The sequence below is a fragment of the Elephas maximus genome, chromosome 20 (genome assembly GCF_024166365.1).
Source record: "Elephas maximus indicus isolate mEleMax1 chromosome 20, mEleMax1 primary haplotype, whole genome shotgun sequence".
In the NCBI taxonomy this organism is placed as follows: Eukaryota; Metazoa; Chordata; class Mammalia; order Proboscidea; family Elephantidae; genus Elephas; species Elephas maximus.
In genome coordinates this window covers 47,057,286-47,077,158 of record NC_064838.1, presented here as the reverse complement: position 1 = coordinate 47,077,158, position 19,873 = coordinate 47,057,286, and the positions used below count along the sequence as shown (strand labels likewise).

Here is a 19,873-nt window from a genome sequence, read left to right as displayed (position 1 = left end):
AGAAAGAATCTGTTCTTGACTAAATTGGCTTAGATCAGTTGGCAATAGATAGCTAGAACTTGATCCCCTGGGCTCCAATATGCCATTTCTTGATACAAAAATCTGAATAAGAAGGCGAGGAAAAGGAAAGTTCCAGAGGCACCAAAGAAGAGGAAAACTGTTTCACTTCTGCCCTGAGAGGTCTTTGGTTTAACCAACCAGTAACAACCCTAGAAAAGTAGCATTTAACCAGACAAGGGTGAGACTGTCTGAGGGGGGGAAAAAAAAAGGTGTCAATGAGGCTTTCATATCTTTATTTCTAAACTGGTTATCACATTTCATACAAAAAAAGCAGATGCCATAGGGAAATGTGAATTTACCTATACCCAAAACCCACTGCCATCGAGCCGAATCCAACTCACAGCGACTCTATAGGACAAAGTAGAAATGCCCCCATAGGGTTTCCAAGGCTGTAAATCTTGACAGAAGCTACATCTTTCTCCCATGAAGCAGCTGGTGGGTTCGAACCACCAACCTTTTGGTTAGTAGCTGAGTGCTTAACCACTACGCCACCAGGGCTCCTGCATTTACCTACAGACAATTAAAAAAGATCAGCTAATTTTTACGAGTTAACACCTTTAAAAATTTATAAGAAGTTATAGGTATATCCTACCCTATGTTTTCACTGAACACAGCTAAAAATTCCTGGAAAGACTGCATAGAGTAACTACCTGAGGACTGAAAAATAAATGGTAGCAGGCAAACCGAAGAAGGAAACCAGAATTCCAAGGGCCAAACTGGTAATAAATTTCCTGTTTTGTTTTTTCTCTGCTATCTTTTGGCCTGGCATCAAAAGTTACCTGAAACTCAGAACTGTGCGCCAGGTACAGCAAGAAAGAGCTCAAAGAGAAGTCCTCTATCTCTTGTATAGGAAGTAGAAAGAAGATCCCTTCGGGTAACAGAAAATGAGGGAAATATCCTGGGTTTGATTTGTTTTTTCCATTCTCTCATGCCCAGCCCCCAGGAAATCTTGCAGTGGCAGTCCCAGTAGGAGCAGTGGTCACTGGGCAAGCATGTGAAACTCTAAGAGAGGGGAACCATTCTCTCTGATTAGAGGAACTCATCCAAAAAAATCCCAAACACATGGAAAAATCCCCGTTGCTTTTTCACTCTCTCTATCCTTTTGTTACTTAGCCCCAGAGGCAGACAGAGTCATGGGAAGAACACAACAGGGCAGGGAAATTAAGGTCCTTGGCTTCTAGCCAGAAGACAAGGAAAAAGGGGGAGGGTTGGGGAGGCTGACAGTCATAAAGTGCTGAGGGAGATCGCAAAGAACAGGGAGCTCAAGAAAACAATAAGTTGTATGTGAACTCCTAGGCTCAACCCTGAACTATGATATGTGGACTGGATAACAAACTACTGTGTAGAAAAAAAAAAAAAAAAGTAGAGCACTACCCAAATCCCAGACTAGCCACTACGTGACACATATGGGGGACAAATATGAGTAGTACTGCTAAAGTCTCTGAAAACCGAACTGGCAATGAAACCACAGCCCAGAGAAGGTGGGCAGAAACTTGCAGTTTGAACCTAACCAGGACAAATGCTTGCTAAAACAATAACAACAACGACAACAAAACACAACATTCTCCATATGATTTAAACTAGACCCAGGGTCACACAGCATTACATTCAAAATGTCCAAGGTAGAATCCAAAATTATATACAGTCAGGAAAATCTCAACTTCTCATAATGGAAAAGATAATAAAAGATAACCACCTCAAGATGACACAGATGTTGGATTTATCACACGAAAACTTTAAAGCAGCTATTAAAGCCATACTCCACCAAGTAAAGGGACACACTCTTGAAATGAACGGAAACACAGAAAGCCTCAAGGACCAAACGGAAATTTTAAAACTGAAAAATAACAACAACAAAAAATTCACTGGATGGGCTCAACAGCAAAATGAGCATGACAGAGGAAAAACTCAGTGAACTTGATGACCAATTAATTGAAGGCAAAATGAAAATATTCTCAGATGAAGGAAAAAGAGGCAATTTGCTCCCAGGAAAATTGCTTTAAAATAACTGCTAAAGGAAAATACCCAAGTACATGGAAATTAAAACACTTCTAAACAGTTTACATGTCAAAGAGTAGGTCTCAAGGGAAATTACACAATATTTTTAACTGAAAGAAAATGAAAACACAACATATCAAAATTTGTAGGATGGGGTATTAAATTTCCCTCACATAGACGGTAACAAAGAGCACTAAATGCTGAAGCTAAAAACAAAAGATCTCAAATAACAATCTAAGGTCCACCTTAAAAAACAAGAAGAAAAGGTACAAAATAAACCCTAAGCAAACAGAAGAATCAGTGAATGAAAACAAAAACAATCAATGAAACCAAAACCAGCTTCTTTTAAAGATAATCAAATTGATAAACCTCTAAGCCAGACTGACCAAGGAAAAAAAGGCAAGACACAAACTACCACTGTTAAAAATGAAAGAGGAGATATTACTACATACTCCACATTTATTAAAAGAATAAGGACTATTAAAAATAATTCTATGCAATTACATTCAACAACATAAATAAAACGGAGCAATTTCATAAAACCCACAAACTACCAAAACCCATCCAAGGAGGAACAGACAATATTAATAGTCCCATACCTAGTAAAGAAGTCAAATTCATAGTAAAAAAAAAAACTGAAAAAATTTATAAGGAACAGGCCTATAATTATTTCAAACAGGAGCTGTTTTATTGGATTCACAGAGAAAAACTCACAAATTTACAGACACTTCCTCTTTTAATATATACCTGCATTCACTTGGCCAAATTTTAAAGTTAACTAACATGCCATAAAATATACACATTTCCATTAATAGTAGGAAAAGAATATATACTGTGCTGTATTCAACAAAATTTTTATCAATACACGTTGATCTGATCTTCACTTACCAAAGTAAATCAAAGAGATTCCTTTGTATTAAAAAAAAAAAATTTGCCATCAAGTCAATTCCAACTCCTAGCGACCCTACAGGACAGAGCAGAACTGCCCCACATGGTTTCCAAGGAGCAGCTGGTGGATTCAAACTGCCGTCCTTTTGGTTAGCAGCTGATCTCTTAGCCAATGTACCCCCCAGGGCGCCACTTGGTATTTACAACCAGTGAATTATTAACTATATCATAAGAGCATTATTTGAATAAGTACTCAATGACACATATAATCAGTAAACCAATTGCCATCAAGTCAATTTCAATTCATGGTAACCCTGTATGTTTGAGTAGAACTGTGCTCTGTAAGGTTTTTAATGGTTGATTTTTTGGAAGTAGGCTGCCAGGCTTTTTTTCCTGGGTGCCTCTGGGTGGGCTTAAACCACCAACCTTTCCGTTAGCAGCCAAGTGCACTAACCACTGCATCACTCAGGAACTCCCAATGACACATGTTGTTGCTAGGTGCTGTCTAGTCAGTTCTGACTCTTAGTGACCCCACGTACAACAGAACGAAACACTGCCCGATCTAGAGTCACCCCCACCATCATTGCTACGTTTGAGCCCACTGTTGTAGCCACTGCGTCACTTCACCTCACTGAAGGTCTTCTGTTTTTCGCCGACCCTCTACCAAGCATGATATACTTCTCCAGGGACTGATTCCTCCTGGTAACATGTCCAAAGTATGCGAGATGAAGTCTTGCCAGTCTTCTTCTGAAGAACATTCTGGCTGTACTTCTTCCAAGACAAATTTGTCCATTCTTCTGGCAGTCGATGGTATATTCAATATTCTTTGCCAACACCATAATTCAAAGGCATCAATTCTTCTTCAGTCTTCCTTATTCATTGTTCAGCTTTCACATGCATATGAGGCAACTGAAAATATCACGGCTTGGGTCAGGTGCACCTTAGTCCTCAAAGTGACATCTTTGCTTTTTAACACTTTAAAGAAGTCTTTTGCAGCAGATCTGCCCAATGCAATACGTCTTTTGATTTCTTGACTGCTACGTCCATGGGTGTTGACTGTGGATCCAAGTAAAAAGAAATCCTTGACAACTTCAATCTTTTCTCCATTTATCATGATATTGCTTAATCATCCAGTTGTGCAGATTTTTGTTTTCTTTATGTTGAGCTGTAATCCACACTGAAAGCTGTAATCTTTGATTTTCATCAGAAGTGTTTCAAGTCCTTCTCCCGTCCAGCAAGCAAAATTGCGTCATATGCGCATCGCGGGTCGTTAATGAGTCTTCCTCCAATCCTGACGCTGAGTTCTTCTTCATATAGCCCACTTTCTCAGGTTATCTGCTCAGCACACAGAATGAATAAGTATAGTGAAAGAATACAACCCTGACGCACGTTTTCTGATTTTAAACCACTCAGGACCCCTTTGTTCTGTTCAAATGACTGCCTCTTGGTCTTTGCACAGGTTCTGCATGAGCACAATTAAGAGTTCTGGAATTTCCATTGTTCACAATGTTATCCATAATTTGTTATGATCCACACAGTCGAATGCCTTTGCACAGTCAATAAAACACAGGTAAACATCTTTCTGGTATTCTCTGCTCTCAGCCAAGATCCATGTAACAGCAGCAATGATATCTCTCATCCACGTCCTCTTCTGAATCCAGCTTGAACTTCCGGAAGTTCCTTGTCAATGTACTGCTGCAACCGCTTTTGAATGATATTCGGCAAAGTTTTACTTGAGTGTGATATTAATGATATTATTCAATAATTTCCGCTTTCTGTTGGATCACCTTTTTTTAGAATGGTTAAAATCCTACAAAAAACAAAACCATTACCGTCTAGTCGATTCCGATTCATGGCAAGCCTATGGGACAGAGTAGAACTGCCCCATAGGGTTTCCAAGGTTGTAATCTTTACGGAAACAAACTGCCGCAACTTTCTTCTACAGAGCGGCTAGTGGGTTCAAACTGCCAACCTAATGGCTAGCTGTCAAGTGCTTAACCACACCACCAGGGCTCTCATAATTACAACTGAAGTAATCCTTTAAAGCTGTATAAAACTATTTACTATTTAGGCAACACATGAAAAGCGTTAGAGAAATATTATATATGAGATTAGGCCATATGAAACAGACAATTTTCAAATGATTCAACCTAAAACAATATGAAGATTTCTTGTTTTATATACGGTTTAGTGTTCTCAAGAGTGCCAGTCACTTCTACCAGAATGGTATTATAATGAATTGTACTGGCTGGTGGGGACTGAAGTTCACTGAACATTTACCAAGTATGTTTTGAAGATTTTTCATAAGAAAAGTTATTTCCAAATCTAGGATCTGAACATGTACTAGGAAAGGAGTACATAACATGATTACAGAACCACTGTGCATTTTACTTCTACTTTTCAGGGGACTATTATTTTTAATTCTTAAAAATTTCTTTATGGAAGAAGGGTTAAGATCCGTTAAGGCTCAAAACATTAAAGAGAGAACTAAAACCTACAGAACACAACAAAATTTCTAAGTTCACATCATTTCTTTGCTCAAAACTCTCCAGTGCTTTCCTATCTCACTGAGTCAAAGTCCTTACTATGGGCTACAAGCCATCTCCCACTACTCTCTTCCCAACCCTACTCCAGCCACCTTGGCCTCCTTGCTGTTCCTCAAACATGACAAGCACTCTCCTTCCTTGGTCTTTGTAATAATTGTTCCCTTTACCAGGAATAGGAGACAATGGATGGCAAAAACAAGCATTTGGCTACTTAACCGAAAGGCTGCTGGTTCAAATCTACCTCAGAAGAAAGGCCTGGTGATCTAATTCTGACAGACCACAGAAATTGAAAACCCTACTGAGTGCAGTTCTACTCTGAAACACATGGGGTCACCATGAGTTGGAATCGGCTTGATACCAAGTGGCTACTAACAGGAATATAAGGGCATCGGTGATTCAGGAGAATCTTAGCCTTCATGCAGGAGACCTGAGTTTGACTCCTGGCCAGTGCACCTCATGTGTGGCTAGCACCTATCTGTCAGTGGAGGCTTGAGCACTGCTACGATGCTGAACAGGTTTCAGCAGAACTTCAAGATCAAGATGAACTAGGTCCGGAAGTTCTGGGAGGAAGAGAGGCCTACCACTCTACTTCCAAAAATTAGCCAACAAAAACCCTTTGATTCACAACAGTCCAATCCACAACTAACCTCGGGGAAGGTGCAGGACCTGGCAGTGTTTTGTTCAGCTGAGCAGGGAGTGGCCAGGGATTGGGGGCCAGCTCAGTAGTTAACAACTACCAGGAGGGATCTCCTCAAAGATAGCCACATGACTCACTTCATCTCCTTCAGATGTCTCTGCTTAATTGTCATCTCAAAGTGGCATTCCCTAACGAATCTATTAAAATAGTACCCCTACTACAAGCCACTATATTTTTTCCCCTAGTTTACTGTCTGTCTTCCCCCAATAGAATATAAACTACAAACAGGAGAGGTCTTTGTTTTACTCCCTGCCATATACCTAGATCGTTAGAGCAACAGCTCTCAAGAATCTTAACAAAATGCTGCATAAAGACAACATATACGCCTCCAATTAAAACTTTTGCCACATACGACAAAAAAGCAAAAACAAAACAGTTTGGAGCTCTACACTCTGCTCCTTAGAATGAAACAACTGATTTTGATTTGGGGAAAATATTTTATTTTTGACAAAATATACTAATGAATGGTTAAATTCTAACCATTAACGTTAAGTGCACGCACGCTGCAATTCTGTCGTTTTGGAATGCTCTGGTTTATCACACCGGATGTTAGCTTGGCCATTTCCCTACGAACCAAGAAACTCTCGCGAAAAATTCTTAAGGGGAAAGGGGGGCGGTTACCATAGGGACCATAAATTGTGCGAGTCCAAACTTAAAAGCAAAAAGAGAAAGATACAGAAACCAGAATCAAGAGTGTTTCCCTCCTAGAAACAATGGGAGAGAAAAAAAAAACTCGCAAAAAAGGCTTGTACCCTCTTTCTTGGCACCAGGTGGGGGTATGAGGGCTCAGCCTGGGGGCGCAAGGGGGCGTAAGGTTTGAGAGGGTGAGGCCGGAACTACGAGCAGCGTAGCGGTGGTACACCGACCACCCTCCTCTCCACCGATTTTCTCTCTGGAGAAAAGAGAAAGGTGACGCGCCAACCCTCTCTAAAAGGTTTGGGGGAGGGTTGATGACGACAGACCCCTCCCCTTCGCCCAGGCAAGCCCAGGCCCCAGCAGGACTCCCCAGTCTCCGGCTCACCCGGCTCCCGGTTGATCTCGATGTCGAAGTGGCACTGCGGCCGGTCCTGCGCCCCCATCGCGACCGAGGCGGCTGCAAGAGCTACGAGAGACGGGGAGGAAAGCGGTCAAGGCGGGGGCTGCGGCGAAGCCCGCGCCAGGTCGCCTCGCGCCGGCCTATCGCGACAGAGGAGGAGGCCGAGACGGGGGCCCCTCCCGCCCCGGGCCTCCGGGTCCCCTGGCAGCGCGCACACAGACACACGCGAGGGAGCTCTTCACCTGGCCGGCCTCCAGCCTGAGTGGCTCTCCGTGAGCAGAAGAAACAACGCTGCCACCGTGGCCAGAACCCAACGCCACTAACGGACCGCCACCCCCTCCCCGGGCCCAACCTCCAGGTGCCACGCTAAATACCGCGAGAGTCGGGACAAATGCCGCGAGAGCACAGTTTCGAAGGGGGTGGTTAACCGGAGGGGGCGTGCGCATGGGCGTGCCTGGGCAATCTCGAGGGGCCCCCAGCCTGCCCTTCTGCACCTGCGCCGGTCTTTTTGCCCCGCCCACTTCCCCTACTATTAGAGGGAGACGCCCAGGCGGAGCCTCAGTCGCGCATGCGCTCTCTACCGCATGGTCGTCTTTCCTACCCACCCACCTACGCATTGCGGTTGCGTGGATCGCACCCATGGCGGCCCAATAGGGTTTCCGAGGCGGTAAGTCTCTACCGAAGAGGACTGCCACATCTTTCTCCCGTCCAGGCGCTGGTGGTTTCGAACTGCCGACTCTTTTGGGGTTAGCAGTGATCGCTTTAAGCACTGCGCCACCAGGGCTCCTCCTTCCTCTCTCAGGGCCGTAAACTTACCAGCACTTCGCAGTATCGCCAGGCTTCTGCGTTTTGAACAGGAGCGAAGGAGTTCTGTGAGTTAAGTTGTTGAGGTTTAGTAAGCCAAGGTAGATGTTTTGGCTTTTTTTTTTTTTCTCGCAGAAAGTAGCTATGAAAAGTATTCTAATATTAGACTGTTTGCTCCACTCCGAAGGCAATGTTCTCATTACACTGTGTCCCTTCATTTCCTTCACGGTTTCGCTCCAGCGTCACTGGGATAATTTCTGTCCTTATGGTTTACTGGCCATTCTACAACTTCTTTTGTGAAGTGCCACTTCGGGAGTTCTGTGCTTATTTTTTAATCAGGTTCTTTGTCTATTATTGAGTGTAAAAGTTCTTGTGTGTTTCGGATACAACTCTTTTTGTTAGCTAGTATACGATTTTGTTAGCTAGTATACGATTTTGAATATTTTCTCCCAGTCTGTGTCTTGTCTTTTCATTGTTTTGACGGTGGGTTTTGTAAAGCAGTTTTTAATTTTGGAGAAGTGAATTTATCATTTATTTTCTTTTATGGTTTGTGCTTTTTCTGTGCTAAGAAATATCTTGCCTACTGCAACCTTCTGACGAGTTTTCTGCTATATTTTCATCTAGAAATTTTATAGTTTTACCATTTACATTTAGGTCTTCGATCTATTAGAATTCATTTTTTTGTATGGTGTGAGGTAGGGGTTGAGGTTCTCCCCCCCCTTTTGTAGAGATAATACAGTAATTCCATCGACATTTGTTGAAAAAACTGACTTTTCTCTATTGAACTACATTGGCTTTGTAGCCACATATTTATGGATTTACTCCTGAACTCTATTCCATTCCATTGGTCTATATGTCTATCTTTATGCCAGTGCCACAGTTTTTAATTGTAGCCTTATAGTAAATCTCAAAATCAGGTTTGCTTGGTTTCTAAAGTGTTTCTGTACCTGTGCAACCTGCATGAAGCACAGTCTGACCTTTGACATTTCTACACCATCATGGAAGTGCTTTCCCTGTCAGAGCTTTTAAGTACTACCTCCCTGAGAAGTCAGTATCTCTATCAGAGGAACAGTCTCCAGGATTTTGACTTGTAACCTAGGTTGAATTGAAAAACTAGTGATCCTGGATCTGATTTTCCTTATGATATCACAGCTAATGATTTATTTTTCCCGTTGTCATCTGGTAGATTCCAACTCATAGTGACCTCATGTATTACAGAGTAGAGCTGCCCTTCTTAGGTTTTATGTGTGTGTGTGTGTGTGTGTGTGCGCGTGCGTGCATGCTCTTCAGGTGGAGGTTTACAGAGCAAGTAAGTTTTTCATTCAAAAATTTATACACAAGTTGTTTCATAACATCAGTTGCAATCCGCACAACGTGTCAACACTCTCGCCCTTTCCACTTTGGGTTCCATGTGTCCATTTGTCCAGTTTTCCTGTCCCTTCCTGACTTCTTTGCTTTTGGGCAGGTCTTGTCCATTTGGTCTCCTATATTTGATAGAGGTAAGGAACACATTTCTCACATGTGTTATTCTTTGCTTTATAAGCCTGTCTAATCTTTGGCTGAAAGGTGAACTTTGGGAGTCACTTCAGTTCTGAGTTAGAAGGATGTCTGGGGGCCCTAGTCTCGGGTTCTTCTGGTCTCTGTTAGACCAATAAGTCTGGTCTTTTTTGTGAATTTGAATTTTCTTCTACATATGTCTTCCGCCCTGTCTGGGACCCTTTGTTGCGATCCCAGCTAAAGCAGCTGGTGGTGGTACCTGGGCACCATCTAGTTCTGCGCTCAGGCTCATGGAAGCGTGGTTCCCGTGGTCCCTTAGTCCTTTGGACTATATTTTCCTTGTGTCTTTGGTTCTCTTCATTCTCCTTAGCTCTGGATACATTGGGACCAATCAGTGTGTCTCAGATGGCTGCTCACAAGCTTTTAAGATCCCAGACGCTATTCATCAAAGCAGGATGTAGAACATTTTTCTTATTAACTGTGTTATGCCATTTGACATAAATGTCCCCTGAGATCATGGTCCCCAGCCCTCAACACCAATATCTTGGACCTTCAGGGTGTTTGGATGTATCTAGAAAGCTTCTATGGTGGTGCCCCCTTTGTGTTCTGTATATGCATCCCCTGTGTGTCTATCAGTTTGTCATACTGTGGGGCTCTGTGTGTTGCTGTGATGCTGAAAGCTATGCCACCGATACTCAGATAACAGCAGGGTCACCCACTGAGGACAGGATTCAGCTGAGCTTCCAGACTAAGACAGACTAGGAACAAGGACCCGTCAGTCTACTTCTGAAAAGCATTAGCCAATGAAAACCTTATGAATAGCAGCGGAACATTGTCTGATATAGTGCCGGAAAATGAGCCCCCCAGGTTGGAAGGCACTCAAAAGACAACTGGGGAAGAGCTGCTTCCTCAAAGTACAGTTGACCTTGATGACATGGATAGAGTGAAGTTTTAAGGACCTTCAATTGCTGATGTGGCATGACTCAAAATGAGAGGAAACAGCTGCAAATAGTCATTAATAATCAGAACCTGGAATATACAAAGTATGAATCTAGGAAAATTGGCAATTGTCAAAAATGAAACGTAATGCATAAACATTGATATCCTAGGCGTTAGTGAGCTGAAATGGACTGATATTGGCCATTTTGAATCATTCAATCATATAGTCTACTATGCTGGGAATGACAATTTGAAGAGGAATACTGTTGCATTCATTGTCAAAAAGAACATTTCAAGATCTATCTTGAAGTACAACACTGTCAGTGATAGGATACTATCCATACGCCTACAAGGAAGACCAGTTAACATGACAACTATTCAAATTTATACACCAACCACTAAGGCCAAAGATGAAGAAACTGAAGACTTTTATCAGCTCCTACAGTCTGAAATTCATCAAACATGCAATCAGGATGCATTCATAATTACTGGTGATTAGAATACAAAAATTGGAAACAGAGGAGAAGGATCAGTAGTTGAAAAATGTGGCCTTGGTGATAGAAACAATGCTGGAGATCGAATGATAGAATTTTGCAAGACCAATGATTTCTTCATTTGAAATACCTTTTTCCACCAACATAAATGGTGGCCATACACATGGAACTCGCCAGATGGAACAGACAAAAATCAAATCGACTACATCTGTGGAAAGAGACGATGGAAAAGCTCAATATCATCAGTCAGAACAAGGCCAGGGGCCAACTGTGGAAAAGACCATCAATTGCTCATATGCAAGTTCAAGCTGAAACTGAAGAAAATCAGAGCAAGCCCATGAGATCCAAAATACAACCTTGAGTATATCCCACCTGAATTTAGAGACCATCTCAAGAATAGATTTGACACGTTGAAGACTAATGACCAAAGACCAGACTTGTTATGGAATGACATCAGGGACATCATACATGATGAAAGTAAGAAGTCATTGAAAGACAGGAAAGAAAGAAAAGATGAAATGGATGTCAGAGGAGAATCTGAAACTTGCTTTTGAATGTTGAGCAGCTAAAGCAAAAGGAAAAAATGATGAAGTAAAAGAACTGAATGGGAGATTTCAAAGGGTGGCTTGAGAAGACAAAGAGAAGTGTTATAGAGGCGAAGCGAAGATGACGGAATAGACAGATGCTTCTAGTGAGCCCTCTTTACAACAAAGACCGGAAAAAACAAGTGAAACGAGTATATTCGTGACAAGCTGGAAGCCCTGAGCTTCAAAGGCAAGCTCAGAAAACAAACGGAGGGGCAGGGGAGGAAGAGACCGTTCAGAAGCAGAGAGGAATTACTGGACCTCAATCGTGGGGAGCCCTCAGGCACCATTCCCAGAGCGGAGGCGGCGGCGGCGGCAGGCTGCTAGTAGCATTCGGCCTCATTTTCCTCAGGGAGAAGCAGCCAACCACACAGCCTACTCACATCCCCGGACCCTGAGGAGAACGGCACTCTAAGCAAAAGCTGAGTACTTGCATATATTTTAACGCGCCCCCCCCCCCAACAAACTGGCTTCAGCGGCTGAATTCTCTGGGCCTGAGATAGGCGCTATTGAACACCTAGAGCCATCCTCCAGCCTTGGGGAAGGAAAAAATTTGCATTTGGGGAAAAGATAATTTGCTGGCTCCACTAACTGGGGGAGCTCAGGACAGAAGCGGCTCCTGACCAGGCATAATCTGTCTGTGGACTTTGAGCACCTTTCCCTTCTGCGTGGACATATGTGGGCCTATTTCGGGAGAATAGGCCCTTGTTGGCAGACTTCAACCATTTCAACTGTGCAGTGGAGAGGTGGGTGTTTGATGTTTGACATGGCTTTGCCTATTAAACAAGGTCTTCACCTACCCACATCAGGGACCTAAGGACTGGTAGCTCCACTCAGGTCACCCAGCCACCCGTGACAGGGGTCCAAAGATAACTGGTACCTCTCAGTCCTTACAGCCAAAAACTTCGGGCGCCCATGGTCCTTCTGCAGAACCCAGCCACCTGCATGCTCTAGGGAATAGGGACGCACTTTCCTCAGAAACACGTGGGGGTCGGTTCTCAGCCCCCTGCCTTGTTCAGAGCGTGACCCCCTGCAGCAATCAGATACTGGTATATACGCCAATCACCCCTGCCCCTCTAAGACTGTAGGACAGAGCCTGTACCACACACTTGATGATCAGCTACCTGGAAACCTGAGCTGAATTCATACAAGAAAACTGAATGGATTCCTAGACTGATATACCTGGTAACAGCTCTAGCCATCTGGGAACAGGACGTCAGAGCTCCAAAGGTGAAAATAATCAAGCTAGCTCACTTAAGCAACCCATAGGGGTATACCAAAACAAAACAAAGCAAGCAACTACAACACAGTAAGCAAACATAAAGTAATACAATAACTTATTCATGGCTTGGAGACAACAGTCAATATCAAGTCACATAAAGAAACAGACCATGATCACTTCAACAGGTTCTCAAAACAAAGAATCCAGGAATCTTCAAGATGAAAGTGCATTCCTGGAATTATTAGGTGCAGAATACAAAAGTTTAGTATACAGAACCCTTCAAGACATCAGGAAGGAAATAAGGCAATACGCAGATCAAGCCAAGGAACACACAGATAAAGTAATTGAAGAAATTAGATTACTCAGGAACATAATGAAAAGTTTAATAAGCTGGAAAAATCCATAGACAGGCAGCAATCAGAAATTCAGAAGATTAACAATAAAATTACAGACTTAGATAACTCAGTAGAAAGTCAGAGGAGCAGAATTACGCAAGTAGAAGCTAGAATTTCTGAACTCGAAGATAAATCACTTGGCACTAATATATTTGGAAAAAAATCAGATAAAAGAATTAAAAAAAATGAAGAAACCTTAATCATGTGGGACTCTATCAAGAGAAATAACCTACGAGTAATTGGAGTACCAGAACAGGGAGGGATAACAGAAAATACAGAGAGAATTGTTGAAGATTTGTTGGCAGAAAACTTCCCTGATATCTTGAAAGATGAGAAGATATCTATCCAAGATATTTATCGAACTCCGCATAAGGTAGATCTTAAAAGAAAGTCACCAAGACGTATTATAATCAAACTTGCCAAAACCAAAGATAAAGAGAGAATTGTAAGAGCAGTGAGGGCTAAACGAAACGTCACCTACAAAGGGGAGCCAATAAGAATAAATTCGGACTACTTGGCAGAAATCATGCAGGCAAGAAGGCAAAACTGTCTCTTAAATATGAAGGTGAAATTAAGACATTTCCAGATAAACACGAGTTTATGGAATTTGTAAAAACCCAACCAAAACTACAAGAAATACTAAAAGGAGCTCTTTAGTTAGAAAATCAATAACATCAGGTATCAACCCAAGACTAGAACACTGGGCAGAGCAACCAGAAGTCAACCCAGACAGGGAAATAAAAAAAAAACAAGATTTTAAAAAAGAAAAAAAGTCAAAACAGGGTACAGCGATGTTATTGTATAAAAGAAGACAACATTAGAATAATAAAGAGGGACTAAAAAATGTAATCATACACCTTCCATATGGAGAGGAAGATACGACGATACAAAGAAATAAAAGTTAGGTTTAAATTTAGAAAAATAGGGGTAAATAATAAGGTAACCACAAAGGAGACAAACTATCCTACTTGTCAGAATAAAATGTAAGAAAAAATAGAGATTCAAACAAAATCAACAACAACAAATATGAGGAAAGGACAGTATATAAAGATAATCTACTCAGCACATAAGTGGGAAAAAGAAACTGTCAACAACACACAAAAAAAGACATCAAAATGATAGCACTAAATTCATACCTACACATAATTACCCTGAATGCAAATGGACTAAATGCACTAATAAAGAGACAGAGATGGCAGAATGGATTAAAAAACAAGATCCGTCTATATGCTGCCTACAAGAGACACACCTTAGACTTAGAGACACAAACAAACTAAAACTCAAAGGACGGAAAAAAATATATCAAGCAAACAACAATCAAAAAAGAGCAGGAGTGGCAATGTTAATTTCTGACAAAATAGACTTTGAAGTTAAATCCATCATAAAGGATAAGGAAGGATACTATATAATGATTAAAGGGACAATACACCAAGAAAATATAACCATATTAAGTATTTATGCACCCAATGACAGGGCTGCAAGATACATAAAACAAACTCTATCAGCATTGAAAAGTGAGATAGCTCCACAATAACAGTAGGAGACTTCAACACACCACTTTTGGTGAAGGACAGGACATCCAGAAAGAAGCTCAATAAAGACACAGAAGATCTACATGCCACAATCAACCAACTTGACCTTGTAGCCATATACAGAGCACTCCACCCAACAGCAACCAAGTATTTCTTTTCTAGCGCACATGGAACATTCTCTAGAATAGACCACATATTAGGTCATAAAGCAAGCCTTAGCAGAATCCAAAACACTGAAATATTACAAAGCATCTTCTCTGACCATAAGGCCATAAAAGTGGAAATCAATAACAGGAAAAGCAGGGAAAAGAAATCAAACACTTGGAAACTGAACAATACCCTGCTCAAAAAAGACTAGATTATAGAAGACATTAAGGATGGAATAAAGAAATTCGGAGTGTCCAATGAGAATGAAAATACTTCCTATCAGAACCTTTGGGACACAGCAAAAGCAGTGACCAGAGGCCAATTTATATGAATAAATGCACACATCCAAAAAGAAGAAAGGGCCAAAATCAAGTAATTATCCCTACAACTCGAACAAGTAGAAAGAGAGCAACAAAAGAAACCCACAGGCACCAGAAGAAAACAATAAAAATTAGAGCTGAACTAAATGAAATAGAAAAACAATTGAAAGAATTAACAAGACCAAAAGCTGGTTTTTTGAAAAAATCAACAAAATTGAAAAGCCACTGGCCAAACTGACAAAAGAAAAACAGGATAGGAAGCAAATAACCTGAATAAGAAATGAGAGGGGCAATATTACAACAGACCCAAATGAAATTAAAAGCACCATATCAGATTGCTATGAAAAATTGTACTCTAACACATTTGAAAACCTAGAAGAAATCGATGAATTCCTAGAAACACGCTACCTACCTAAACTAACGCAAACAGGTAGAACAACTAAATAGACCCATAACAAAAGAAGAGATTGAAAAGGTAATGAAAAAACACTCACCAAAATAAAAAGCCCTGGTCCGGAAGGCTTCACTGCAGAGTTCTACCAAACTTCCAGAGAAGAGTTAACACCACTATTACTAATTCTTTGAAGCCACCATATCCCTGATACCAAAACCAGGTAAAGACACCACAAGAAAGAAAATTATAGACCTATATCCCTCATGAATGTAGATGCAGAAATGCTTCACAAAATTCTAGCCAATAGAATTCAACAACATCAAAAAATAATTCACCATGACCAAGTGGGATTCATACCAGGTGTGCAGGGATGGTTCAACATTAGAAAAACAATTAATGTAATCCACCACATAAATAAAACAAAAGATAGGAATCACATGATTTTATCAATTGATGCAGGAAAGGCATTTGACAAAGTTCAACACTCATTCATGATAAAAATTCTCAGCAAAATAGGAATAGAAGGAAAATTCCTCAACATAATAAAGGGCATTTATACAAAGCCAACAGCCAGCATCACCCTAAATGGAGAGAGCCTGAAAGCATTCCCACTGAGATCGGGAACCAGACAAGGATGCCCTTTATCACTGCTCTTATTCAACGCTGTGTTGGAGGTCCTAGCCAGAGCAGTTAGGCTAGATAAAGAAATAAAGGGCATCCAGATTGGCAAGGAAGAAGTCAAAGTATCTCTATTTGCAGATGACATGATCTTATACACAGAAAACCCTAAGGAATCCTCCAGGAAACTACTGAAACTAATAGAAGAGTTCAGCAGAGTATCGGGTTTCAAGGTAAACATACAAAAATCAGTTGGATTCCTCTACACCAACAAAAAGAACATCGAAGAGGAAATCACCAAGTCAGTGCCATTTACAGTAGCCCCCAAGAAGATAAAATACTTAGGAATAAATCTTACCAGAGATGTAAAAGACTTATACAAAGAAAACTACAGTACACTTCTGCAAGAAACCAAAAGAGACTTACATAAGTGGAAAAACGTACCTTGCTCATGGATAGGAAGACTTAACATTATAAAAATGTCTATTCTACCAAAAGCGACCTATATATTTAATGCAGTTCTGATCCAGATCCCAATGACATTCGTTGATGAGATGGAGAAACAAATTACCAACTTTATATGGAAGAGAAAGAGGCCCCGGATAAATAACGCATTACTGAAAAAGAAGAACAAAGTGGGAGGCCTTACTTTACCTGATTTTAGAACCTATTATACCATCACAGTAGTCAAAACAGCCTGGTACTGGTACAACAACAGACCAATGGAACAGAATTGAGAATCCAGACATAAATCCATCCACATATGAGCAGTTGATATTTGACAAAGGCCCCAAAACAGTTAAATGGGGGAAAAGACAGTCTTTTTAACAAATGGTGCTGGCATAACTGGATATCCATCTGCAAAAAAATGAAACAAGACCCATACCTCACTCCATGCACAAAAACAAGCTCAGAATGGATCAAAGACCTAAATATAAAATCTAAAACGATAAGGATCATGGAAGAGAAAATATGGACAACGTTAGGAGCCCTAATACATGGCATAAACAGTATACAAAACATTATTAAGAATGCAGAAGAAAAACTAGATAACTGGGGGCTCCTAAAAATCAAACACCTGTGCTCATCCAAAGACTTCACCAAAAGAGTAAAAAGACTATGTACAGATTGGGAAAAAGTTTTTAGCTATGACATTTCCAGTCAGCATCTGATCTCTGAAAGCTACATGGTACTGCAAAAACTCTACTACAAAAAAAGAAATAACCGTATTAAAAAATGGGCCAAAGATATGAATAGACACTTCACTAAAGAAGACATTCAGGTAGCTAACAGATACATGAGGAAATGTTCACGATCATTAGCCATTAGAGAAATGCAAATTAAAACTACAATGAGATTTCATCTCACTCCAACAAGGCTGGCATTAATCTAAAAAACAAAATAATAAATGTTGGAGAGGCTGTGGAGAGATTGGAGCACTTACACACTGCCAGTGGGAATGTCAAATGGTACAACAACTTTGGAAATCGATTTGGCGCTTCCTTAAAAAGCTAGAAATAGAACCACCATAGGATCCAGCAATCCCACTCTTTGGAATATATCCTAGAGAAATAAGAGCCTTTACATGAACAGATATATGCACACCCATGTTTGTTGCAGCACTGTTTATAATAGCAAAAAGATGGAAGCAACCAAGGTGCCCATCAATGGATGAATGGATAAATAAATTATGGCATATTCACACAAAGGTCTTTTAAAAACTGAAATGCATATGCCTGAAATGGGTTGGCAAAATTACCTTTCATACAAAGACCGGTGAAAGGAAAGGAGCAAGTCTTCAAACTGGTTTGTTCCAGTTGGAACCCCTACTGAGAATTTCCATTTCTAATAAGTTCCCTGCTGAGAATTTGCATTTCCACCCCAGATATACTAAATCAGAATCTACAATTTAACAAGATCCCCAGGTGATCCTCATATATAATTTCAGGGGAACTTGTTAGAAATGCAAATTTTCAGCAAGGAACTTGTTAGAAATGCAAATTCTCAGCAGGGATTCGAGCCACAACAAACCAGTTCAAAGACCAGAACAGGAGAACAGTACCCAGGTTTGTAATTACTGTGTTTTGGGACATCTGGCTACAGCGTAAGTAAGCTTTAGAGCTCAGGGATGAAATAACTTATTTTGAAGTGTACTTAAAGTACTTTAAATGTCCTAGGATTCATTCTTATCTTGACACTCCAATAAAGTCTCCTCTCTGCTTCCTGCCACTGGTTACCTGAGGGAAATCACTTTGATCTCTCTGGAGTTCAGTTTCCTCATCTGTAAAATAAAATACCTTCTAAGGTTTCTTCTTGCTCAAAGATTCTTTTATTCTGTCCTGTGAGTTCAAATTATATTTCAGATAATTTGAATTGTAAGATATGCTGCTTGGTCTGTGATGGTGGTAAAGAAACTTCTGGAACAGGCAAACCTAGAGCTAGAATCCACCAAAAAGGACTGACACCTCCCTCCTCGTCTCCAAGAATGGTAGCAAGTTGGTATCCAAGGTGTTACAAGCTCAGGCTTAATTTAGCCATTGTTACCATGAAAGGGGAAACCCTGGTGGCGTAGTGGTTAAGTGCTATGGCTGCTAACCAAGAGGTTGGTAGTTCAAATCTGCCAGGCGCTCCTTGGAAACTCTATGGGGCAGTTCTGCTCTGTCCGATAGGGTCCCTATGGGTAGGTGTCTTATTTATCTCGTGCTGCTATAACAGAGAAATCCTCGGTGGTGCAGTCGTTAAGTGCTACAGTTGCTAACCAAAAGGTCAGCAGTTCGAATCCACCAGGTGCTCCTTGGAAACTCTATGGGGCAGTTCTCCTCTGTTCTAAAGGGTCGGTATGAGTCGGAATTGACTCAACAGCAGCAGATTTTTTTTTTTTTAATTACAGAAATACCACAAATGGATGGCTTTAAACAAATTTATTTTCTCATAGTTTAGGAGGCTAGAAGTCTAAATTCAGGGTGCTGGCTCTAGGAGAAGGTTTCTTGTCAGCTCTGGGGGAAGATCCTTGTCTCTTTAGTTTCTGCTTCCTGATTCCTTGGAGATCTCCATGTGTCTTGGCATCTATCTTACCCCATTTCTCTTGCTAGGTTGCATTTTTTTCTCTTTTATATCTCGAAAGAGATTGACTGAAGATGTACTCTATAGTAATCCTGACTCATTAACATAACAAAGACAACCCATTCCATTATGGGATTATAACCACAGGCATAGAGGTTAGGATTTACAACACATATTTTTGGGTGACATAATTCAGTCCATAACAAAAGGGAATCCTTGTCAATTGAAATTTCCAGGTAATGATACTGGGTGTTGAGGCTTTTAGAGTTGGATCACAACCAGCAGTTGGGATTTGTTTTAGGCTGGGTTCTCTAGAGGAGCAAACTGATGAAGCATATATATATATATAAATATTTATAGAGAGGTATTTTGTTTCAAGAAAATGGCTCAGTTGCGAAGGCTGACAGGTTTCAAATCTGTGGATCAGGCATCAGGCTAGAGGCTTCTCCCGACTCACATGGATGCAGGAGCTGACGAACCCAAAATCAGCTGGTCAGACATCAGGCTGCTGGCTTATGGGACTGCAGGAGCTGGCGAATCCCAAAATCTGCAGGTCAGGTAGCAGGCTAATGGCTCACCTCTAAAGAGCCAGAGGTCAGGTGATGACAAGTTGGATGTAGTAGAGAGAGAGAGAGAGAG

At 41.0% G+C, this 19,873-nt stretch overlaps 1 protein-coding gene across 5 annotated transcripts in view; it reads right to left on the bottom strand.

The window, feature by feature from the left end:
• The window catches only part of NKTR (natural killer cell triggering receptor), a 59,627-nt gene extending 52,020 nt beyond the window's left edge, over positions 1–7,607 (bottom strand). For 3 of the 5 annotated variants that reach the window (XM_049863441.1, XM_049863442.1, XM_049863443.1), the window contains exons 1-2: positions 7,468–7,607; positions 7,211–7,291 (exon numbers count right to left, since the gene is read on the bottom strand). In XM_049863441.1, coding sequence (XP_049719398.1) covers positions 7,211–7,268 — 58 coding nt within the window. In that variant the 5' untranslated portion in view covers positions 7,269–7,291; positions 7,468–7,607. The remainder of the gene's footprint in view (positions 1–7,210; positions 7,292–7,467) is intronic. The other 2 variants (XM_049863444.1, XM_049863445.1) reach the window with 1 other exon arrangement.
• Between the last annotated feature and the right edge of the window lie 12,266 nt (positions 7,608–19,873).